The sequence below is a fragment of the Dermacentor albipictus genome, chromosome 4 (genome assembly GCF_038994185.2).
Source record: "Dermacentor albipictus isolate Rhodes 1998 colony chromosome 4, USDA_Dalb.pri_finalv2, whole genome shotgun sequence".
Lineage (NCBI taxonomy): Eukaryota > Metazoa > Arthropoda > Arachnida > Ixodida > Ixodidae > Dermacentor > Dermacentor albipictus.
In genome coordinates, this window is record NC_091824.1 from 106,076,444 (window position 1) to 106,100,195 (window position 23,752).

At 46.1% G+C, this 23,752-nt stretch overlaps 1 protein-coding gene and 1 long non-coding RNA gene across 10 annotated transcripts in view; one reads left to right on the forward strand and one right to left on the reverse strand.

Annotated features, from left to right (window-relative positions):
* Window positions 1–23,752, reverse strand: part of LOC135920938 (uncharacterized) — an 842,780-nt gene that overhangs the window by 267,420 nt on the left and 551,608 nt on the right. For all 9 annotated transcript variants that reach the window (XR_011514012.1, XR_011514013.1, XR_011514010.1 and 6 more), the window contains one exon: window positions 5,009–5,073. Coding sequence is in view for 2 of the 9 variants with exons in the window: in XM_070537366.1 (XP_070393467.1) it covers window positions 5,009–5,073 (65 nt within the window). In the remaining 7 variants the exon portion in view is untranslated. The remainder of the gene's footprint in view (window positions 1–5,008; window positions 5,074–23,752) is intronic.
* LOC135920941 (uncharacterized) lies at window positions 8,993–20,880 on the forward strand. Its single transcript, XR_010570364.1, has 2 exons — window positions 8,993–9,111; window positions 20,711–20,880. It is a non-coding gene; the product is annotated as an uncharacterized lncRNA (long non-coding RNA).

Sequence of the window (23,752 nt, forward strand, 5' to 3'; positions counted from 1 at the left end):
TCTTCTGAAGCCAATCGTGTTGCTGTGGTACAGGTCGTTTGACTCCAGGTAGCCGTTAACTCTACTCAGGCAAGCATGCTCCATCACTTTACCAACGCAGGAAGTGAGAGAGATCGGCCGCATGTTCTGTATTTCTAAGGGTTTACCCGGCTTCGGGATGAGGATCACGTCGGACCTCTTCCATTCGTCGGGTATCCCGCCGTTCCGCCAGCACTCGTTGATGTAGTCTGTCAAGCGACTCGTTGCCTGGTCATCCAGGTTCCGGAGCATCTTGTTGGTCACTTTGTCGGGGCCCGGAGCCGACTTGGTCTTGATGGTCTTGATTCGGACCCATCAGATGCAATTAGTTTGGCAACCTAAGTCTTTTGTTCGCACTAAACAAGCGCTGGGAGGTTCTCAGAATGGTATTTAAACACTCCACATCGACTGAGTATTTTCCTTTAGTGTCCCTTTATTAGAGTGCCTCTCTTGTCAAGTGAAGCGACTTATATCTTGAAAACAGCCCTATATTTCTTGCTTGAAGAAAAGATTTCTCCACCAATATATAATGAACATACTGCACAGGTTTTTGTTCGTTGTTCTTTTACATTGTGCTTGTCGAATCTATTTAGTGCCTCCAAAGGGTAACCAGTGCATAAGTCATCTTGTGAACACAACTTGTCTCGCGAACCCTTCGCGCCTGCCGAATCAACCATCCTCCTCTTTGGCTTCATATTGTCGCGGCAAGTTTGGTTTAAAGGTAGTGCCAGAATTACGTTGATTAGTTTGGCGACTACAAGAGGCACCTCTCGCCCAGCCGCACGAACGGTGCGTATATTGTGGTTCGTCTCCAGCTGTCACAAAGAACTTGTCCTCAATTCGTCACCAAAGTTAGAGAGAGAGCAAGTTTATAGGGCGCAGTTGTCGCAAACCGAAGTCGGGGACGCTGCTATGCGCCGTGCGACAATATTGCCGCAGCCGTCTACTTGGCATGCCTCGGTAGTCGATAATGCAGGTAAGAAGCGCGAACTTCTCAGTAAGTGAAACAAAGAAAACAATGCATGGGGTTATTGGGTTTTGCGACACTAGTTATTTAGTTGCTTACAAGAAATGCGCGTGTAGAGCAACATGGTTTTCCTTTTTCACTAAAGATGACAAGTTATGGTTAGTGTTCCCACTGGTATGTGAAGTTTCTTGCCCGAAGCACCTCTTGCGTCATATGTGCTTTAGAGATGTGTGATAGCGGAAAACATTACTTATAATAGTAATGTTTCTTGGTGCTTACACTGCATGGTTCGTGTCACTTTTTCTCAAGCCTCTTCCGTTTTATATGTCAAATGACGCAAAGGAAAAAAAAAAGACGGAAAAAGACACAAATCTGTGCGTTGAAATCTGAGAAGCTGCAGCCGTCATTCCCTAAAATGCATGCTAGGGGGCGGCGTAGCAAACTCGGAGGATTTACCAAGGCACATGTATCTGCATCTTGACAGCGCTAGTTCATCAACTGCACCTAAAATGGTAATTAAAGAGCAAGCGCTCTAGCCTCAGTGGCACCAGGTGCCAGATAAACCAAAACATGGTATCGCAAGAACTATCAGACGCAGTTCCTTGCGAACAGACTCTAAGCGTGTTTTTAGCGGGTGCGAATAATAATTTTTATAAGGGAATGGAATACAAAACGAACAGTGATAACGCCCAATCGAATATAAATATAAATAAGATATTTTTTTCTAAGCGTTTTAGCATAGTAGAGATTATTTCGTTACAGTGATCGAGCTCTTCAAAATTTTACTTGAAATAAATTTTTACCAAAGCGAAAGATCAGATGAGAGCTCTGAAGTAACCTTCTATATAGCAATGACTAGAGTATTCGAGGTAATATTGTGCAACAATCACACATTGTTCATTTGCACTGAAGCATAGTGCCCAGTACACTAATGCCGCACATGGAGAGGCCACTTCCCAATTATGTTAAGCTTAACAAAAAAAGGTGGATGCACGTCACATTTTTCTATATGGAAGGGCGACTCAGCCGACAGGGAACTGTTCCGAGAGCTGACATATTATTGCGATACCAATTACATGGACACTAAAGGCACATTGCTGACGCTGACGCCGACGTGATGTTCTGTACAAAGTCCAAGGGCGATAATATCGTCGCCGCGCGCAGAATGCTGTGTTTGCGACTGAAAGCGTACAAGGGTGTGCCGACAATGGCGGCTAAATCTCGCACCCGCAAGGGAGGAAAGCGGGAACGAAGCGCGCCGTCTTCCGTAGCGCGGAACGCACCGGAGGCAGAGGAAAGGGGGGGGGGGGGTTCTACTACGGCGGCTGCTGTGTATGGCGCTATATTCAAAGTGATATGCGATGAGGATAGAGTACATGTAGCGAACGCTGATAGTTTCGTGTATGCTGTGTTTTCACCGTAGATCATCACCATCATCATCATCATCATCATCATCATCATCATCATCATCATCAGCATCATCAGCCTGTTACGCCCACTGCAGGGCAAAGGCCTCTCCCATACTTCTCCAACTGCCCCGGTCATGTACTAATTGTGGCCATGTTCTCCCTGCAAACTTTTTAATCTAATACACCCACCTAACTTTCTGCAGCCCCCTGCTACGCTTCCCTTCTCTTGGAATGCAGTCCGTAACCCTTAATGACCATCGGTTATCTTCCCTCCTCATTACATGTGCTGCCCGTGCCCATTTATTTTTCTTGATTTCAACTTAGATGTCATTAACACGAGTTTGTTCGCTCACCCAATCTGCTCTTTTCTTATCCCTTAACGTTACACCCATCATTGTTCTTTCCATAGCTCGTTGCGTCGTCCTCAATTTAAGTAGAACCCTTTTCGTGGGCCTCCAGGTTTCTGCCCCGAACGTGTGTACTGGTAAGACACAGCTGTTATACACTTTTCTCTTGAGGGATAATGGCAACCTCCTGTTCGTGATCTGAAAATGCTGCCAAACGCACCCCAGCCCATTCTTATTCTTCTGATTATTTCAGCCTCATGATCCGGATCCGCGGTCTCTACCTGCCCTAAGTAGATGTATTCCGTTACCACTTCCAGAGCCTCGCTACCTACCGTAAACTGCTGTTCTCTTCCGAGACAGTTAAACATTACTTTAGTTTTCTGCAGATTAATCTTTAGACCCACCCTTCTGCTTTGCCTCTTGAAGTCAGTGAGCATGCATTGCAATTGGTCCCTTTGTTACTAAGCAAGGCTATATCATCAGTGAATCGCAATTTACTAAAGTATTCTCCATTAACTCTGATCCCCAATTCTTCCCAATCCAGGTCTCTGAATACCTCCTGTAAACACAATGTGAATGGCATTGGAGAGATCGTACCTCCCAGCCTGACGCCTTTCTTTATTGGGATTTTGTTGCTTTCTTTATGGAGGACTACGGCGGCTGTGGAGCTGCTATAGATATCTTTCAGTACCTTTACATACGGCTAGATTTATATATATATAACATGTAACAGACTAAATATATCTGAAGAACGTGAAGGCGTGAACCTACAGATCGCGATTATAATGTTCACCTTGCGTTGTATCACTATGAGCAGGGTTTGTGCGAAACTGGCACGTGGTCAATATATATGTATATATATATATATATATATATATATATATATATATATATATATATATATATATATATATATATATATATATATATATAATGACACCAAGGACCTCATAGGGAAAATTACTTGCACTTAATATTTGAATTAAAGAAATTATGAATTATTCTAAATGAAAGTAGATGAAACAACAACTTGCCGCCGCAGGTGGGGAACGATCCCACATCTTCGTATCACGCATCCGATGCTCTACCAATTGAGCTGCAGTGGCGCTGTTTTCCCATCCACTTTCTTGGGTACTTACGTTTTGCTAAAAGAACAAACCCTGGGAGTGCTAGCCAGCGCTACTACTCCCAAACCTTTACGGTGGATGTCGAACATCCTTTCTGCCACAGGCATCACGGGTACCTAATCTTTTTGTGTGAAGGTAACTGGTCAATAAACCAACACATGCTACCCGAAGGCATCAATGTTGCCGGATTCGAGACTCTCGTTACGTAATAAACGCCTAGAAAGGAGAATAACGGAGGGGCCCGATTTTTATTAGTCATATCATAAGAAGCCAACAAACAATGACACCAAGGACAACATAGGAAAAATTACATGTACTTGAATTAAAGAAACGATGAATAAATGGAAACGAAAGGGGATGAATGAACAACTTGTCGTTTTTTCATCCACTTTCATTTCCTTTAAATGTGTGCTTCTTTCCTAAGTTCTTGCTTTGCAACTATGTTCTATGTCGCTACCAGACACGGGCAGAAAGAGGACTTGACGGTGGAGATAAGTTACAATGGCAACGGGTCCCTTAAATGGAGACAATGTTTAGAACGACAATGCAACAGATGTTGCATATATCCTCCAAAACAGGCTTCATTCTCAGCCGTTCAAGACAATGGGAACGCTTCGGGAAACAAGGCACTCTGTTTACATTCTCACCGACTTCGCCGGCCCGCAATCACCCGAACAGCCAAGAAATGGGCAAGGAACCGGAAAAGGAGGGCCTCGACCAAGCGAGCATGTTTTGCGAACATGTACTCCGATAATGTACTCCCCTCCCCATCCCGCCCTTCCCCCTCACACATCGAGTATATTGTGTGACTATTCCGTCCTTCCGTGACTATATATTCCGTCCTTCCGTGACTTCCATGACTGGGTAGTTCACCCTACCCAGTGTACGGTAGAAACCACGTGGCACCTGGTTAAGCCCCTCCTGGTCTTTCCTTTCGTTTCTCGCTCTCTTTCTATACACTTCACCGCGTCTTACTGCTTCTTATTTTTGTATTTGTTAATTTTTTTCATTGATATAACTGTCCTCTCCGTGAGGCCAGTGGTGAAAAAAGTTAGGAGAGGTTTTCCAACTTTTTGGCCCTCGAGGAGACTGCCGTAAGACTCAGGCTATTAGTATGGAAATCATCTCCGCGTGACTCACCAGCACTCTCAGGCACCACCATCTCCCTGCCAAAGTCTTTTCGCTTGGACATTCCTTTGAGTTGTCTGCGGGTAAAAAGAAAAAAAGAAGGGAGTTCAGCGACAAATTAGTAGCCTCCCTTGCAGCACCGTCTGAGTAGTTGTCCCCTGGTCCTGCATAAAGATATTACAGCTTGGTTGAGAATTGCTCTGGACAGCCAACTACGAAAGGTGCTCTGGCTTGCTGATATTGCCTGCTGAGCGAGAAAGCTAATGTTAAGTCAGAAATGCAACGCGCGATTATGGTTTTCATCATACCATTGTGAATGAGACCACCCACGATCCTCACTCATCAACATTTCAACAAAGTTTGTGTATTTTTTAGATAGCGAGATAGCAATGAAATAGATAGCTAATAAAAATTGAATAGAGAAAGGGACGAAAGAACAAAGGAATGAATCACAAAGACTAAAGCGAAACAGCGACAAACAATAGAGAAGGGAAGTAAAGAGAGAGAGAGATAGAAAAAAAGATCACGCGGCGCTAATTGCAAAAAAAGAAACGAAACAAAAAGAAAACTAGTACTTTATAAAAAGGAAACCGTAATTCATTGCTGCAAAATATAATAGAAAAGACGTAAATTTTACGGGAACCAAGTGAGTTTTGTTTTTTTGTTTTTCTAGAAAAGAACAGGTGACTAGCTTGGTCGCGTCGAGGCACGCAACCGCTAGGAGATTGGCATTCATCCATGGTAGTACACGTCAGCTAAAGAAAGTCCATAGCTTCCCAGGAGTGACCTCCCTCACCCAAGCAAAGCAAGATTGGCCTATTTGGTGATTGGTCAAGCCGTTTGGCCTAGTTGGCGTTTACAGCATATCACATTGACCACTCAGAATTATGAAAACAGGGGAAGAGAAAACACAAAAGAACCGCCCGTGTTGTTTTGCGTTCTCTTCCCGTGTCCTCGTACTTATTAGCCGTCAATATGATATGCAGCTATTCAGCGGTCAAGGTTTTGCTGCCTTTTTCACTCCTTTTGGATGGCGGTAGTTATCAGCATCTCTTGGGGTGTGAAGGACAGTTTTCTCATCGATTCGGTGCCCGCGCGATAAGCTCGAGATGCATTCAGTTGTCACCATTTGTTCAACGGTCACGTACATCGGTGTTGCTTCATTAGTTCAACCTTCTTTGTTTAGACGGATCTAAGGACCAGGAAAGACATTTGGTCCGTAGTCAGCTGGTCTGTATGCTTGTGGAACGAGTTGCGGCCGCAGAAAACACCGGTTGCATTTAACTTTTCCTTTTGATTTATTATTTCCTCCAGTGACGGTCCGCCGCGACGCTGGCAGATCCTTGGAGCCATATAGCGGCGATATGGGTTAGATAAGATACAAAATAAAATTATACAAAACAGAGTCTATAATCAAACCCTGCAATGACCCTTAAACCATTAGCAATATGACTATCACCCGTTACCTCGTCTGGTTTTTCCCGAAGTGCACAGCACATTTTGTGCAATATTGAGAACTGGAAACAAGAGTCGCAAGGAGTTGAGAAATTAAGCAATTTCCTAAGGGAGACAGCCAAGGTATCAGCAAAACAGGATGGAAAAGCAAAAATTAGCAAATTTAACTGTTGTTTGTGAAAATATTCATGGACCAACATCTTTTTATTTAAAAAGGAAATAGAGAAAACGCCACCGTAAGTGGAGAACAATTCTGCGTGTTTTTAATGATGATTCTAGAGTCATCAGTCGAGCCGATTGACGTAGGCACTCCCTTTCTCTCTTTCCCAGTGAAAAGAGCAGACTAGAGCGCACTAGCTGAAGTCGTCCTCTCTGTATTTCCTGTCAATAAAATCTATCTATCTATCTATCTATCTATCTATCTATCTATCTATCTATCTATCTATCTATCTATCTATCTATCTATCTATCTATCTATCTATCTATCTATCTATCTATCTATCTATCTATCTATCTATCTATCTATCTATCTATCTATCTATCTATCTATCTATCTATCTATCTATCTATCTATCTATCTATCTATCTATCTATCTATCTATCTATCTATCTATCTATCTATCTATCTATCTATCTATCTATTATCTGGCTGTTTTTCTAACCTCCTGCGGTGGGTACCGTATACGTCTATAACCGGAGCGTACTGCGATCTTCGCGGTTGTACGGGGCTGGCGGCCACGCATCATTACGCAACTTCCCAAATAGCAATACGAGTCGGTTTTGGTGCATAATTTGGTAGAGCAGTGAATGAGGCATCCATAAGAACTATGGCTGCTCTGCAAATATATATTTCTCTATAATTCTTCCAGAGCTCATTCAAAAATACGCTACTCGAAATCTTTAGTTTGCACTTTTTAGTTTAATTTTCTTGGCAATGTTCTTCCTGTGCTTCTTTCCTGCGCGAGTCAATTTGATGTGGTTCCTTATTTACCAAGTAAAGGAGAGCTGTACCTCACAGGCGTACCTGCGAGATACACCTTATTTCATCTTTCTTGCGGTTTTACACGTCTCCATGACAAATGGTGGGCATTGTTCACATTTGTACTAGTAGAAGCACCCCCCCCATAATTTGCATAGAAATGTTATCTTAGGTCGCCCCCCCCCCCACCCCACTCCAAAAAAATGCGTGGTACGTGTCTGATTAAGGGTCTTTAGCAACCCAAAGCAACATTAAGGCTGAGAGAGATGCCATAGTCAAGACCTCAGAATTACTTCTAACCTCCTGGCTGTTCGTTAATCCTGACTTAAACCGATGTACAAGAGTGTTTTTTGCTTTCATAATTTTTATGTGATTACAATGCATATCATGATTATCACTCAGCTGTTAGACTAGTACGTCAGGCGATCAACAAATCTAACATTGCCAGCGTGTCATTAAAGCATGTATCTCTCACGCTCCATTATCATTGCATCACATAATTAACTTTGCATGGTAAATCATTAAGCAAAACCGAAAGTGTCACAACTTTCATGGCAGCCCTATTGTAACCTAAACCCCAAACGTTATGTAGTAGCTAGGAGACACTGCGTCGCTGAATGCGCCAGACATTCCCGGCTCCAAATTAGGTGTAAAAAAGGCTATTCGTCAATTAAAGGTTATTCCTAAAGTATTCTATATTGGTTTAATTCTCTTTTAGCCCTATTTCATCCCTTTCCGATTCAGTCTCAAGTATTATTATTTGCACATCTGAGTAAAATACATAGTATTCATAGCATAAAACACACATGTACAAGGTTTCACTTTTTTTTTATCCACAGAGTGACATAGACACTGATCAATTGAAATGGGTATTTGTACAAGCTGATCAATACTGCAAATAGTCTTGCTGCTTGTGAGCGCAGTCCACATTTATCGCGAACGTCACCATCCATATCAGTTTTTTGCAAGGGAAGTTGACGTTCCGGGACATGTTAGCGTTCATACTGTTGACAAGAGTTTACGTTTGTCCTCTCTGGGGAGACGAGTGTAAATTTCTTCGCGTCGTTCTTTTCCTGCTCCCTTCAACATTCAGCGCGGTAATTCAACAAGACGTCAGTTCAAACTTCGTGAACGTGTTGCTCTTAACGATCCATCTTCCCGCCCGTCGCAGACAGTTGCGATAAAAACATTTGACATCATCAGCCACTGCGACAGCGTTCCACGGGGTGCAATAATTCAGGCTGGCCACGGCGCCTGTTTCCCAACTCGTCGCAGACGGGTAGCGTCTTTACGACGTTAATTTACAACGTTTGCTGCCTCTGAGCTGGCAGAATCGACGGCGCCTGTCGCGCAAGTTATGCTGCACAGATATATAGATAAACATACCTGTGCTTACTTTGATGAAGCTCTATGCTCTGTGTCGTCAGAATTCGCTTAGCGGCTGCACGCTGGTGTGACAAAAGTTGTCTGATCATACATCCTAGCAAGAGCTTCGTGCAAGGCTGGCTGCCTTATTTCTTACCACAAGGGAGGCGTAAAATGATAAACACGGAGTAGAGAGCGCGTGAGCGTGCAGAAGAAGGCAGATCGGGATAGGCGTTACATGGCGGCGATGAGGTGCCCAGACGCGCTTTCTCAAGGACGCTACGTGGGAGCCCGATTTTGCCCGCAATGTCAATATGTACGTATGCGCCCAGTATAGCAATCGTGCATTGCGACCAACTGTGTCGAGAAAAAAAAACGGCATCTCTTGGTTTTCGAGCATGCTCGTGATATTGCTTTTCATAACAAAGATACGACGACCATGTGTGCTCAGCGCACAAACTGTGGCGAAGCCATGAAAGACAGGTATGTGCAATATAAAAGTGGCACGGCTAAAGCACCACTATATAACAGGGTTTCGAACTTCTGCCCGATGCCATAATCCCATGAGCGAAGGCAGACGCGTAAAAAAACAGCGCACGTAAGTGTCAGGTGCCAAGACAGGCGATGAGGCTCAGGCGCGTGAGAGTACTACGTGTGCCAGAGTGTTTATGAAGCAATATCCAGGCGGAAACGTAAAGCTAGAGACGAAGCGGTATGTTGCAGTGTTATTCCGGATCGCATTGCGTCCGGATGATGATATGAAACGAGGAGGTTGACGCATTTCACCGGTGACTGTTGGGACTTTGCATCTACGCTTTTGGCGGTGCTGTCACTGTGGTACGTCTTCCGTAATTGTTTTCCTTTCCTTTCCAAAAAAAAGGAAAAAAAAGGAAGACGAAGTGATTCTTTGATAGAACGCTTGTGCTTTTGTCTCCGCTTTTTCGCTTTGTTTCCCTGCATTCCTGGGAGCTGCCGCTCCCTCCTTGTGGCAATGGATGAAGAAGTCTCCGCGGACTTTCCTGGTGTGCAGCCGTCAGGTCGGCTAGCGTCCAGGAAACGTGGAAGTGCGTCAAGCGATACAGACAGCGAGGCCACTGAGATATGTTCGGACAGCTACGACTCGTCGGACGATGACTTCCAGGTCGTGATGAGTAGATCAGCGAAAAGAAGACTACTGCAGGCATCTTCGTCGCCAAGTGCTTCTACCGTGAAGAGTGCACCGCTGCGCTGGCCGCACACTGTGCTCTTTATGCCCGTGGACCCGGCGACCAATTTGCGGCTCCTCAACAGGCAGGTCCTCTCTTCCTTACTCGAGAGAATCGCACCAAATGAGATTAAAGACGTGCGAATAAACCCGCGGAAAAATGTCCTGGCAGTTGATGTGCTACATCGCAGTGCCCTACAACACCTACGAAATATAACTGATATCGACAACGTAAAGGTGCGATCAATGATCCCTACAGGCGGCGATGGTACTGCGGGCGTCATTTATGACGTCGACGTTGCCATTCCTAATGACGACTTGCCAACGCTGATAAAGCCAACGACAGAAGGCAATTTCATTACAAGAATTTCCAGATTGGGAAACACACGCTGTGTGAAGATTATGTTTGAAGGAGACAGCCTTCCTTCCCACGTCAAAGTAGGACATGTCTGCCATCCAGTACGACCATTCGTACCGAAGCCCCTCCAGTGTTTCAAATGTTGCAAGATTGGCCACGTGAAGGGTGTCTGCGTGAACAGTGTAGTGTGCCCGCGGTGCTCTGAGTCCCATTCAGAAGACGCCTGCAGCACACATGTTCTAAAATGCCCGAACTGCAGTGGTCCTCACAAGGCCTCATCAAAGGATTGCCCGCGGATGCGGAAGGAATTCACGATTCTGAAACGCATGGTGCGCGACAATTCGACGCATCGAGAGGCTGCTACCGCTGTTCGGCGACGTCGGCATCGACACCGAAAACGTTCAAGAAATTCCGCAACTGAAGATAGGTACACGCCAGCTACAGTCAGAAGGGCTGCCGCATCTCCGCACTGCGCCACCAAGACAGATACAAGGAAAGCGAACAAAGAGGAGAGCCTCGCCCGTCCTGAAGAATGGCCTGAGCTACCGAGGGCACACCTCCCTGCTAAGATACCTCAAAACGCACCGACTTCAACGGCTTCTGCCACTGTTGAAGCGACGCTGGCTGATGATCTCCAGGTCATCAACATTCTGCGGTCGCTCATGAGTGCCATTCGCGTTATACTTACCAACATGAAGTCTTCGTCTGCGCAAAGCGCACTACAGGTGCTGGACACTTTGAGTCCAGTACTTGCAGCTCTTGGTTAAAATCATGGCTCTCCAGAAGCCGTCGTTTCGTGACGAAGTCCGAAACGCGTCGATATTTCAGTGGAACGCCAGAGGACTGAAGTCACGCATGTCGGACTTTCGACAGTTTGTGTTCACGAATAAGTTCCCAGTCATCGTCATCTGCGAGCCCCTATCAGATAACATCAGACTGTCCGGGTATGAATGTTTCATGTCCGCCACCCACGGAGAATGCAGCAAGATCATCGTATTCATGCGACGTGATCTTACGTATGTCCATTACCCAGTGTCGCCTGACCAAGAAAACCAATACGTCTGTCTGACAGTGAGGAAAGGCAAGCTCACTTTCACATTAATTGGAGCCTACATATCGCCCTCAAGTAGGTTAGACTGCGAGAGATTACGGCGAATCACCACAGCGACTCCGCAGCCTTTGGTGATTACTGGAGACTTTAATGCCCACCACCATCTCTGGGGAAGTTCTAAGATAAACTCGAGAGGCAGAAGATTAGTGTCATTTGCCTCCGAACAAGAACTATGCTTGTTAAATGATGGAAGCCCCACCTTTCTACGTGGAACTGCCTACTGTAGCTGCCTGGACCTGACCTTTGTTTCACGCTCCTTCACTAGAAAGGTCAGGTGGTTTCCGGATATTGAAACGCGGGGAAGTGACCACCTACCCACTTATCTTAGGGTTGAAGGGTTGACGGACTCCAGGTTAGCCGCCGTCACACAATGCATCGACTGGCCAATGTTCAAGTCAATTGTCGAAGACGGCTGTCGTGATGACTTGGCCACTAGCCTAGAGGACATCATAAAAGGTGCCCTAGAGGCTGCGAAACATTCACTTCTGAGAACGTCCACACGCACCGAATACGACATTGAGCTAGAGAAGCTTCGTGCAATTTGTCGTCGTGCAGAGCGAAGATACAGGCGCACGAAGTCTGTAAATGACTTGAGGTTGGCCAGAAGAACTCAAAAGAAAATTCAGCGTCGCATGGACAAACTTGCATCACAAAGATGGAAATCATTCTGCGAATCTTTGGATCCACGAAAACCATTGTCTCACATATTGAGAACTGTTCGTGGTTTCCGTGGAACCCCTCAGCAGCGCCACCCTTTTAAGTCTTTGGTCCTTCACCAACAATGCAGCGAGATTGACGTAGCGGAAGCTTTCTGCAGGAGGATTGCTGGCGAAACTAGTTGCGCTGGAACATCGACGCTCCGCCACTCACCGATTTCACGCGACTCCCGCATGGATAGTCCTTTCTCCATGGATGAGCTCGAAGCTGCACTGGCCTTGTGCAAGCGTTCATCTTCACCAGGCCCCGACGGTATAACCTACCGTGCCCTGTGTAATCTGCGTGATGAGGCTCGAAAAGTGCTCCTGCTCCTGTTCAACAGCTCCTGGCGGACAGGTACGGTTCCCCAAGAATGGAAGACCAGTCGCATAATTCCACTGCTCAAGCCTGGCAAGTCGCCTGTAGACATTGCATCATACCGACCAATTGCGCTTGCCAGTTGCATCGGAAAACTAATGGAGAGGATGGTTCTAGCACGGCTAGAATGGTACCTCGAACATTACCAGGTATACCCAGATGCAGTGGCCGGTTTCAGGCGGGGCCGTTCTTCCATAGACAACGTTATCGACTTGGTGACGTACGTCGAGCACCAGAAGTCCTGCAAAAGATTATCTGCTGCCCTGTTTCTGGATGTTAAAGCAGCGTACGATAACGTAACGCACGAAGCGATTTTGATCGCGTTAGAGGCAGTAGGACTTGGCGGCAAAGTATATATTTGGATACGTAGCTATCTACATACGAGATCCTTTTTCGTACTTACCGAGGATGGCCCGACCTCCCAGCATTACAGTAACCGTGGGGTGCCTCAGGGCGGAGTACTCAGCCCAACGCTCTTCAGTCTAACACTCATTGGACTCACCGAAATCCTGCCAGGCATTGTTAGGCTCTCCATCTATGCCGACGACATTTGCATTTGGACGTCGGCTGTGACACGACTGCAGCTTCGCGCGCGGCTTCAAAAGTCAGCTACTTTGACATCATCCTACCTTCGAGAACAAGGACTTCATATATCATACGAGAAGTGCGCAGCGGTGGCATTTACCAGGAAATCAATGTCGCCATACGTGATATCCGTCGACAGACACATGATCTCGTACAGCACGAGTCACAGATTTTTAGGGGTGGTCCTTGACAAAGATCTCTCCTGGACCCCTCATGTGAATTAGGTGAAAAAACGCCTGATAGGAATTTGCCATATGTTTAAGTTCCTTGCAGGAAAGACGTGGGGAGTGCCAATACACTCTATGCTGCAACTGTACAGGGTCCTCTTTATTGGATTCCTGCGATACAGCCTACCTGTCATGTCCAACACCTGCAGAACTAACCTGAACATAATCCAAAGCATCCAAGCCCAAGCACTCAAGATATGTCTAGGTCTACCGCGGAGTGCGTCAACGACTGAAGTTATTGCAGTGGCTCAAGATTTCACTATTAGAACGCACATTAGCATTGAAACAATGCGTGTGCACCTAAGACACTTCGCCCGGAACCCTACCCACCACCTAGCAAGTCTCCCAGTAGATAGGCCCCACACGACATTCAGTGCGACTGTCTTCGCGCACCGTGCCTCTTTCAGGTCAGGTTACACACCTGCGGCAAGGCCTTCTATTCCTCCATGGTGTATGCGCCGTACTCAAGTGAACCTTACAGTCCCAGGACTTCAGAAAAAGTCGGACTTGCCATCATCAGCGCTCAAGCAACTAACTTTATTTCTCTTGTACGAGAAATACAGCGACTGCACACACGTCTACACTGATGGATCAACTACATCAACCAGTTCCGGCGGCGCTGTAGTTATACCAGCAATGAGAATAACCAAGCGGTTCAAGACTTCCCATGTCACTACGTCTACAGCTGCAGAGCTCGCGGCTCTCCGCGACGCGCTTCAAGTGATAAATACTGAAAGTCCTAGAAAATGGGCAGTCTTCTGCGATTCCAGGCCGGCCTTGCAATGTGTGCATTCATTTCTCCGACATGGAACTCACGATCAGCTCACGTGCGAAATCGCGGAACTTGTCCATCACTTAAGAGAAAAAGGCCAGGATATCTCTTTTCAGTGGATACCAGGTCATTGCGGTATCATTGGTAATGAAGACGCCGATAAGGCAGTTCGGACATCAAACCAAGAAGACCGCTGCGTCCCCATTCCGCTCTCAAGGACCGACGCCGCGAGACAACTTGGCATTCTGGCACGCACGATCTCCTTAGCAGAGTGGAATAATGTACATACAAGACGCACAAGACTGCACCGACTAAACCCATCACTTCAACTCAGACCTCCAGCCGGTGTGCACCGTCGTGAAGCGTCTCTTCTGTGTCGGTTATGGCTTCGAGTGGCCTTCACGAATGCCTACTCAGCACTAATTGGAATGGCTGATAGTCCTGCATGTGATGTTTGCGCATGCGAGGAGAACATTGACCACATATTGTGCCATTGTCCTCAATTTCAAGCCCAAAGACAGTATTTGTCCGACACATTGAGGAAACTAGACGATCGTCCTCTGAGTGAACAGACAATATTAGAGCACCGTCCCGACCGATCATCGGCTCAGAAGGCAGTGAAGGCACTTTTGTGTTTTCTCAGAACTTCTGGTTTGCTCGAGCGACTTTAACTGAAGTGCTGTCCGTACGCGTACCTACACCTTCTCTCTCCCTTCTTTCTCTTCCCCTTCTCCCTTCCCCCAGTGTAGGGTAGCCAACCAGGCTATTGACTGGTTAACATCCCTGCCTTCCTGTATTCTTCTCTCTCTCTCTTCCGTAATTGTCATCACGTACTTCAAGCGAATGAAAAATAACATAAGCATAAGATTTCTTAAGTAAGATATTAGTAGGAATCAAACCTTGCACCTACTGTGTGAGAATGATGTGCCAACTAACCGCGCGATCTGAACTTCAAAGTAGTGTGAACGTTAAGGGCAATTGACAACGCCTTACGAGGTAGCCGTTGAGATGTAATCTAAGGTGGGTGAGACAGGCGGACGCCAGAATTCATATGACGTAACTTAAACGAAGCAATACATTATCAAACAAGTTGGGCAAAAGCCGAGAAAGCAAAACGTTTGATATTTCAGGAATGCATGACATGGAATGACTGCGCCCGTGCGCCACTGTAGGTGCGAAGATACAAGAAGTAGAACAGCGAGAGCCTGTCACGTGACACCTTGTAACGTTTTATTCTAGATACTGCGCATCTGAACGCGAGCGCCTGACACGACCAGAAAGTGTTGACCTAATTTGCTGTGCCGGGATGTGGACAGTTCTATAGCGTCTATACACGACGGGCAGGCTATACATACAAACACCAACCTAATATTAAGAGTGGTGCATGAAGAGTCGTGGCACGTCGAATGTTTGGTGTAACCCACTTTGCGCGAAGCGCTTTAATATTGTCTCGTAGTAGTGACGGTGAATAATGCAGCTCTGAAACTGCGAATGATAAAGCTAACATTTCTATTGGACGAACTTGTGCCCACAAAAGCAAGTTACACTTAAAGCACAGCAATAGCGGCGAACACGCTCGGCGATCGTCGAAATCTGCGGCTTTTATGCACGAGACATCGAAGGTTCCAGAGTAATGGGTGGAGCTCACGTGTCTTCCTGAAAGTCCTACACAATTCGCATCGCACATGCAATCATATTGCACAAGCTTCTGTAACAACAAAAGCACCGATAACATTCGAGAAACTTCCGATACGTACGGGCGCGTCTATCGCTGAGCGATAACATTCGTTAGACGGTAACGAGCGCTCACCCGTCGAAGATAAACAAGTCCAAACGTCAATACCTCCTCTAAGAAAGCTGTTGTTACAAACAGGAGAGCGAAACACAAAATGACATTTATTAAACAAAAGTAACAAAACAACAAAGAAACGAAGTTTAAAATAACACAGTAAAAAAAAACGAAAGTCCAAATTTCAGCTCTGCGAATTAAGTCCCAAAGTTCGTTAGCACTGAAAGAACGGCTTAAGTAGCACAACATGGACTATTCCAGATCGTGAACGGCACCGCTGTCATAGCGAAATGCCATCTGACACGACCTCATACTTGAGTGCGCCAATGCGTCGGATAATCTTGCATCTATAGAGTCCGAAATAGCGGTGTAAGCGGTGTAAATGCTTCTCGCTAAGTCCTCGTCGACGTATTTAGGTCCAAATATTCGGCGTAGTATCGTCAATGGTTGTGGTGTCGGCTGTCGGTCCTCTGCTTGTTCTTGATCCGCTGGCGGACGAGCTGTCGGGCTTCTTCGGTGCGCTGGAGATAAGTGGCGACGTGAGGATGCTCTTCGACGGTGACGTGCTGTAGCATGGCGTCGAACCAGCTTGAATGGTGTGATCTGTGTTGCTTTTTGCGCCGCCGTGTTGTAACCGAAGGTTACGTACGGCAGGCCGGCATCCCACGTCTTGTGCTCGACGTTGACGTAGATTGCTAGCATGTGGGCGACGGTTGGTACAGGTGCACCGTAAGACCATTCATCTGCAGGAGGCAGGCACTTGTCCTCCTGTGGCTTGTCTGGCTGTATTGCAGAATGGCTTGGGTGAGCTCTGCTGTAAAGGCCATTCCTTTGTCAGTGACGAGGACTTCTGGGGCACCGCGTCGCAGCAGGATGTTCTCGATGATGAATTTCGCCACTTCTGCTGCACTACCTTTCGGCAAAGCTTTTGTTTCAGCGAAGCGGGTGAGGTAGTCCGTCGCCACGATGATTCACTTATTCCTGGATGTTGACGTCGGAAAGGATCCCAACAAATCCATCCCGATTTGCTGAAATGGTCGGTAAGAAGGCTCGATCGGCTGTAGTAATCCTGCTGGCCTTGTCGGCAGTGTCCCTTGCGTCACCGACAGTCTCTCTTGACGTAACGGGCGACGTCGCCGGTCAGGCGCGGCCAGTGATACGTTTCTTGTATCCTCGATAGCGTCAGGGAGTATGCGAGGTGCCCAGTGGTCGGATCGTCATGTAGGATGTGCAGTACTTCTGGGCGCAGCGCTGAGGGAAAAACAAGAAGGTAGCTGGCGCGGACTCGTGAGAAGTTCTTCTTTACGAGTAGGATGTTTTGAAGCGAGAACGAAGACAATCCTCACCTAAATGGCCCTAGGGAAAACGTCGGTGTTCCGTTCCAAATACTCGACGAGGCTTTTTAGCTCCGGGTCTGCTCGTTGCTGTTTAGCGAAGTCTTCCGACCTTATTATTCCAAGGAAGGCGTCTTCTCGCTCGTCATCTTGCTGCGGCGGCTCAATGCGGGCGCGTCATAGGCAATCGGCATCAGAGTATTTTCGTCTGAACTTGTAGATTACAGTGATGTCATATTCTTGCTGTCTGAGGCTCCACCGCGCCAGGCGTCCTGAAGGGTCCTTTAAGTTCGCTAGCTAACACAACGCGTGATGATCACTGAAGACTTTGAACGGCCTTCCATCTAGGTAAGGGCGGAATTTCTCTCTAGCCCTAATGATGGCGAGGCATTCCTTTTCAGTCGCAGATTAATTGCCTTCTGCTTTTGACAGCGACCAGCTAGCGTTAACCATCACTCGCTCAAGTCCGTCTTTCCTCTGGATTAGGACGGCACCGAGGCCTAGGATACTGGCGTCAGTGTGTTTTTCTGTATTGGCGTCCTCGTCGAAGTCGCAAGTATCGGTGGCGACTCCATGCGTCGTTTGATTTCCTGAAATGCATCGTCGTCCTGCGGCGTTTCCCACTTGAACTCGACATCACATTTAGTTAGATGTGTCAACGTTCAAAAATACAATCCTAAGCAAAGAAACAAATCACACATGCATAGCGCCGGGTCTCGCAGCATGTTTTGGGGGGTGTGTTGCGAGGCCGTTGGCTCTGGACTTTGACTTTGATTCACTTTGCACTTGGGGAGAACTTCGCGTTCAATCATCCTTCTTTAAGAAATGGGCTTTGGTATTTTTTTTTTCTGCCAAAATGAAAGCTTCGGCTTTTCCACGTTTCACAGGAATACAGTTTCGTTCCTGAGCCTTGCAATTTTGCGATGCATGAATCAACCTCGAAGGACGATGGCTACGGTTTGGCAGGCGTTTTCAACAGATTTCAGTTTTCTGTTCTATTGGCAATAAAATTCGTTCCAGTCGATTAATCGATTCCCAAATGGCAGTATCTCTGCTTTTTGCATGCATTTGGATAGGGAAATTGGAGTCGGGCTCGAATTGGAAATTCATCTTAATATAAGTTATATATCAAAATTTAAGTTATCTTAAATATGAAGGTACTTGAATAGGCATCTTGGAATGCGCCTGGAGTTAGAGGTACCCTTATTCATACTTGACATGTTCTGAACCACCCCTCGCGCTTTGTGAAAAACATAGTCCGCCGATAGCATACGCTGATGTGAACAACGCAGCAAAATTTTGCTGTCGTATGCGGCACGTGGAGCTCTCAAGTGTAACACGAAGTGACCTGTCTTTCTTTTCATTCTCTCACTCTTTTGCTTTCTTTTCACCTGAAGCCTGCTCCTCATTCTCTTCTAGATACTTTATTTCGTAATAAAGCAGATTCTCATGCGCGGCTGCTATTGGCCAATAGCTGACGCCAATCGAGAAGGATGTTTGGATCAGTGCGCTTCTTCCTACCGTTACTGTGCATACTGATTGACAAAGTGTAATAAACAGGCTGAAGTAAGCGAAAATGCGCTTTCGAATTTCAATAATATTTACGTACTTCCGGAAGAAACAATGGATTATCGGATTATCGTCCGGGTTATCGTCTGCTGACACTCTGCCGCGGCCGGCCGCGTAGGAATGAAACTTTAGGCAGCCTGCTTATCGGCGTCGTAGCCGGTGGTTCTCACTACTTTCGACTAGTCTTGAACTCTCAAATAGCCTCGAACCACGCAAAAATTAAAGTTAGACAACACGCGCTCACTACGGACCGCTCCTGGTTAGACGCCTTAGCGGACTAGCTGATAGCGCTCCAAAAACGCGCAAGTTGGATGCGGCTACTATCCGAGGGCGAAGCTGGTGCAGGACAAAGCCGGTCCGCACCAAGTAGCTTGGTCAGAGCGTAGCATATGAGCGCGAACATGCACTCCAGCCCTGTCATACACAAAGCTAACACTGCGCATGCGCACTGCAGCTGCACGCAACTGCGGTCGGTTACGTATATAGCGTAGACACTGCAGTCGCTGCGGGTTACCGAGACGAGTCCACTGGCTAAGTCTACTGCGGCTCACTGAGGACAACCGCGGTTGACTTACGTCTGGCGCGTCGCAGCTATCTTTTATTCCTTTCGGAACGCGCCAGCCTGCGGTTGTTCAGAAAAAAAAACATCCAGTTTTGTTCGGCATATTAATGCATCTTTAACGCCTGCACGTCACTTTGACGCGGTGAGTTTTCGTGGGTTTGTGACGTCGCATGACAGGCAGGGGAAGTGGGTACAGCCCGAAAACTTTCGACCAATAGCCGAGGGCTAATGGTGAAAAGGCCTCGAATGAGAAATAACTATTTTTCTTTTGTTTGGTGCAATTATGCATAATAATCGTTTACACGTCATATCAGATGGAGGGCAATCGCGGTTTTCGTGACGTCGCATCACAGGCAGGCGAAGTGGGGATGGTACAAAAAAGCTTTTGATCAATGGCGCTGCGGTGATTGCAGAATGAGAATAGAAAAGTTTGGAATAGCTTTACGTTATAACACCCTTGAACTGCGCGCCACAGTGACATATAGAAGGCGGAGTGCGGTGGGAACGCCACGCCACCCCCCCCCCCCCTCGGAGCCTTCGTTCGTAGTGCAAGGCATTGATTTCCAATAACTCCGCTTCGGCTGAACACATTGAAGTACTTTTTACGACAGAGCATTTCTGAAATAGCATATTTTCACTTCAAATGCCTTACTCCGCTTCGATTGAAAGTGGTTCAGCACCCCTTTAAACCGCAAATAGAGCGAGTACACAAGAAGGAAATAGTATATATTGACTAATCGTTTTTTCGCTGCAAATCCAACACTATCAGTGCCCACATGATAAAGGCCTGAGTCAAAGCTTGTTTCTATGTCCTATGCTCTGACCCGCCGTGGTTGCTCAGTGGCTATGGTGTTGGGCTGCTGAGCACGAGGTCGCGGGATCGAATCCCGGCCGCGGCGGCCGCATTTCGATGGTGGCGAAATGCGAAAACACCCGTGTACTTAGATTTAGGTGCACGTTAAAGAACCCCAGGTGGTCAAAATTTCCGGAGTCCTCCACTACGGCGTGCCTCATAATCAGAAAGTGGTTTTGGCACGTAAAACCCCAAATATTATTATTATGTCCTATGCTCTGGGAGCTTACTTATTTATTTTTTTATAATATGAGCATAGCCATGTCACGATTAAAAATTTTACAACTTTCTTAAACTATCTGGGGGGTTTGGAGTGCACTTGGGCAATGATGTACTTTGCTTTTGATCTGTGTCGGCTGATAAATAGGCGTGTTTTTCCAAGAATAAACCTAATTTTGAAGTAGAGCACGTCCTGTCTGGTCTTTCTTATTGTGTCCAGGTTCTTTTGCGCTTAAAGTCAAGTATCCATTTTTACAGACTTGGGCTATGGAGGTAGCCGAGGGCTACCACGACTGGTGGACTTACATCTAGCCACATAATGTGGCGACGGACGCCTGCTGGGACTAGAGTATTTAGACCTCCCTCTCTACCACCCGGACCCTCCCCTCTCTTAAAAGGGGAATAAAGTGCATTCATTCATTCATTCATTAATGCCCAAATTTCAGTTCTTGTAAGTCTTCTAATACTCAGCCTACGTTTCTAAATGTCAAAATTTAAGGTAATTAAGAAATTTATTTAAACATATATCTGCAACGCAGTAAATAACGTAGAGATCTTTGGCATTCTAATTTGACAGCGCAATAAGCCCCCTGGATTGGGCGAGAAACGAGTTTTATTAAAGCAAACGTTCAAAATGTGTACGCTATACTGTGGCTATTAAATGTACCGCCGTACAAACTCCGACAGTAACCTGATTGGTACGGGCACGGGCGATATGTTATGACGTTACGTCGAGCAGAATTTCGGGCAGATTCATGCTGTGCCAGCTGTCACTTAAAAACTAGGACCACGTATCGCTGCCTTTAAAATTTTCGTGCAATAAATACAAACCCGAAGGAGGAACGTGCCACGATCTCAGTAACTCGGGCCCCTCGCCATTATATAGTCTCTAACTAAAGATAAACGAACCGTCACTTTGCGAAACCAGGCTACATAGATCCCTCTCGACTCCGAAGTTCGGTTCCGAATCGCCAACATGGGCTGGCCCACACGCGCACCAGTTTGGCTGCCCGTAGTCGGCCAAGGTAAACCTCCTGCAAACGCGACGTCCACTCAGCCGCGTGGGCAAACATTCTGGAAGGCGTTCTCAGCACCCAGCGGTCGCAAGAAGTGCGAGCGCTCGGTATGTTTGAACACCAAGAGCGGTGCGTCAGGCGCGCAAATACGGACTGGTCTGACTCGGGAACCTCTTCTGTAGTAATTTTATTTATTTGTTCGACTTTGTTTTTCATCTGCGTCGCCGTCCGTTTTATGTATGCGCATAGAGGCGACAGCCTTTTCTGCCGGGAAAGCGCTCGCGCTAGTTGTTGACGCTGAACGAGAGAGGGGCCGCTCGGCTCGTTGTCACAGCTTATTTGTGCTACCGCATTGACGAATCTCAATATCTAATTCGAGGTGCTTGCGCGAAGCGTTTTGCGCTTAGTTAGGTTCACTGCTCTCTAGAAAATCGCAGGCGATCGCAGATTTAGACAAACCGAAGCTAAAGAAGCTCACCAAGAACGCCGGTTGGAAAGTTAAACAACTACATTTTATCGAAGTATTGAAAAAAAAAAACACACACACACACATTGCAAAGAGTCTGCAAAAGATGATGGGTTGAAGCGACAATAACGCGGCTTACTCGTTTGACTTGGCCAGCTGGGTCTCACTGACTCCGTTTCAGCACACGAAGTCTGGATGAAAGCCCCTTTCATGAGAAACGGCTTTTCGTTCAGAAAAAAAAAATAAACGCTGGCAAAGCACGCCGAAGCGTCAATATTTGCACCTTCTTCATTACGGGCGAGCTACGCAGACCCATGACACTATTATGGCCGACTAAAATACTTTGTGCAGTTGAAGAAAATCATCAACTGTAGGATTTTACGAACTACCAGACGAGCGTAACCAGGACTGTAGTAGTTGTCTCTGTCTACCTCCTTCTCATTTGGACAATGCGTGTGGTAGTTTCCGTGAGTCAGTTTCTTTGATTTAGGTAAATTCTATAAGTTGTCCGGAGCTTCTTCAGGAGTTTGACATTTAGAATGGTAAATATCGGCTATGGGTGCAGGAAGATGACGTGAGCCAAGTTTAAATATCAGAAGTATTTTAAGATCAAGTCTTGCTGTCCCCTATGAAAATGGTCATTGCCTTTATGTTTCCTTTATGTTTCCTTCTTGTGCCCTATGTGACCTTTATGATTCCTTGTCCTTTGTGTGACCTCCGGGATGCCAACTTTGTGTGTACCACATGTTTACTCATTCTAACGTATACCTCGAGGAAGTGACCTTTATTATGCCTCTAGGATGTGTCCTTTATGTTTACGGCAGGATGTTAACTGGGTGTGTACTATGTGTTACCTGAGTGTACACTTGAGTGCACATGTAGGTGACATAGAGTGCACATAACAACTGTCTGTACATATCATACAGGCAGATATATCTGTACTTTGTGACAGCCGTTGATACACTCTGCAGAGTCATTGTAAGTACTAAATCTTGACTTATCCTTTCCTTTGCCCCAAGAAAACAACCCTTATTATAATTATTGTAGTATGTGCCCTTTGTGTTTACGGCGGGATGTTACCTAGGTGTGCACTTCAGTGCACACGTAGGTAACATAGAGCATTAATCTATATATGGTGCATGCACTCTTTATATGTTACCTACATGTGCACTTGAGTGCACACGTAGGTAACATAGAGCATTAATCTATATATGGTGCATGCACTCTTTATATGTTACCTACATGTGCACTTGAGTGCACATGTAGGTAACATAGAGCATTAATCTATATATGGTGCATGCACTCTTTATATCTTACCTACATGTGCACTTGAGTGCACATGTAGGTAACAGAATGTGCGCAGTAAGCATCTTTTGCGAATAGTACAGTTAGAGCTATCTGTACTGTATGTTAGTCACTGGCAGATTCAAGGAAAATGCACTGCTTGCACCCCTGGCACTAGACATGCCAACCGGCACTAATTGTGGCTATATTGTGCGGAAAATCGAGCATGCCATGAAAAGGGATCGTGTATATAATGATTTATGTCATGCATTCTCTTAATATATAAAGTATTTCTTACTTTTTCAACCTGCTATTCTCCAGTAGCCAGCCATATGTAGAAATCTGCAGTATTTAATCTAATATGCAAGAATTTCATGAAAGTTGTGCGCCAGCTAGGCTATGAAATATAGTTCATTGAGTGTTTAAGACGGTTCTCATAGCAGGCGTCTTTCAGATGCTCCGCTTCGCCTCCAGTTTTGGAAATAATCTACTGAAATTATATATATATATATATATATATATATATATATATAT